The following is a 1,348-nucleotide window of genomic DNA, read 5'->3' as shown; positions in this document are numbered from 1 at the left end:
TCATACTGATTCAATATTAGCGCCCACCGGGCTAAACGATTTGCAGCTAGAGTTGGTGTCGGTGTTTCAGGTGCAAATAGTGATATCAAGGGCTTGTGATCTGTTACTAGGATGAACTTTCGTCCATAGAGGAACTGATGAAATTTATTCAAGGCAAAAATAATAGAAAGGGCTTCCTTCTGAATTTGTGCATACTTGCGTTGGCTGTCATTTAGTGTTTTTGAAGTGTAGGCCAATGGTCTTTCACTCCCATCGGCATAACGATGAAACAACACTACTCCCACGCCGGTTTCAGAAGCGTCGCAAGCAATACCAATAGGTAGTGATGGGTCGAAGTGACAAAGAATTGTGTCATTGTTGAAATGATGCTTGTTGCTCTTTACCCCCACTCCCATGGTATATCCTTTCTGGTCAACCTGTTCAGAGGGCTGGCTATGGTTGAAAGGTTTGGTAAGAATTTACCGTAGAACTGCAATTTCCCCAGGAACGCTCTCAGTGTTGAGACATCTGTCATCTTTGAACAGTACTCACGTTAAATGCTGTCTCTTATACACATCCACTTTATGACCTTTCGCAACACCTTGACTTGATAGTTTGTGTCCTAGGTACTCAATTTCTGCTTGTGCAAACTCACATTTCTCCCTCCTGCATCTTAGACCATTCTCCTGCAAGCATTGTAGAAGTTGTCTTAGGTTATGTAAATGTTCCTCAGCATTATGTCCACTAACTAGGATATCATCAAGATATACAGCAACACCTGGAAGGTTACCTATCAGTTGTTCCATGATGCTCTGGAAATAACCTGGTGCACTTTTGATACCAAAAGGTAGGCGCGTCTGGAGGAGAACTCCTTGGTGAGTATTAAGTGCCAGACGTTTTTGACTTTCAGGACCCAACCGAATCTGGTTGTAAGCATCTGCTAAATCAATTTTAGTGAATCCATGGCCTCCAGACAATTTACGCATTAGGTCTTCTGGCAAAGGTAGTGGATGGCGATGATCCTCTAACTGTGGATTCACTGTTGCCGAGTAGTCCCCACAAACTCTTAATTTATTATCCTTGCTTACTGGGACCACGGGTGTACCATATGCATTAAACTTCACAGGTGTCCAGATACCTCTCGTTATCCCTGCCTTATAGGCTTGAGCCAAGTCATGTTGTATAGCGAAAGGCACTGGACGCGCCTTACGAAAAACTGGCGTTGAATTCTCTTTGAATTTTACTTCCAGTTCCACATCTTTCAAGCAACCTAACTCTGGTTTGAATAGATCTGAAAATTCATTGCACATCTGTATGCAAGCATTCTGAAGTGATTCATCTGGATGAGAATCAGGGCTGTGAATAGTAT

At 42.8% G+C, this 1,348-nt stretch overlaps 1 protein-coding gene across 1 annotated transcript; it reads right to left on the bottom strand.

Annotated features, from left to right (window-relative positions):
• Positions 1–527: 527 nt before the first annotated feature.
• On the bottom strand, positions 528–1,289 carry LOC117119330 (uncharacterized protein K02A2.6-like). Its single transcript, XM_033264119.1, has one exon. The coding sequence runs from the start codon at positions 1,287–1,289 to the stop codon at positions 528–530; it is 762 nt and encodes a 253-aa protein (XP_033120010.1).
• Positions 1,290–1,348: the final 59 nt, after the last annotated feature.

The sequence above is a fragment of the Anneissia japonica genome, unplaced genomic scaffold, assembly GCF_011630105.1.
Source record: "Anneissia japonica isolate Jap-2015-1 unplaced genomic scaffold, ASM1163010v1 scaffold74239_len1348_cov101, whole genome shotgun sequence".
In the NCBI taxonomy this organism is placed as follows: Eukaryota; Metazoa; Echinodermata; class Crinoidea; order Comatulida; family Comatulidae; genus Anneissia; species Anneissia japonica.
Note: the sequence above shows the minus strand (reverse complement) of the source record. Positions and strands in the feature narration are given on the sequence as shown.

Coding starts and splice junctions, on each gene's coding strand:
- LOC117119330 (XM_033264119.1), bottom strand. CDS start 1,289: ATGTGCAATGAATTTTCAGATCTATTCAAACCAGAGTTAGGTTGCTTG.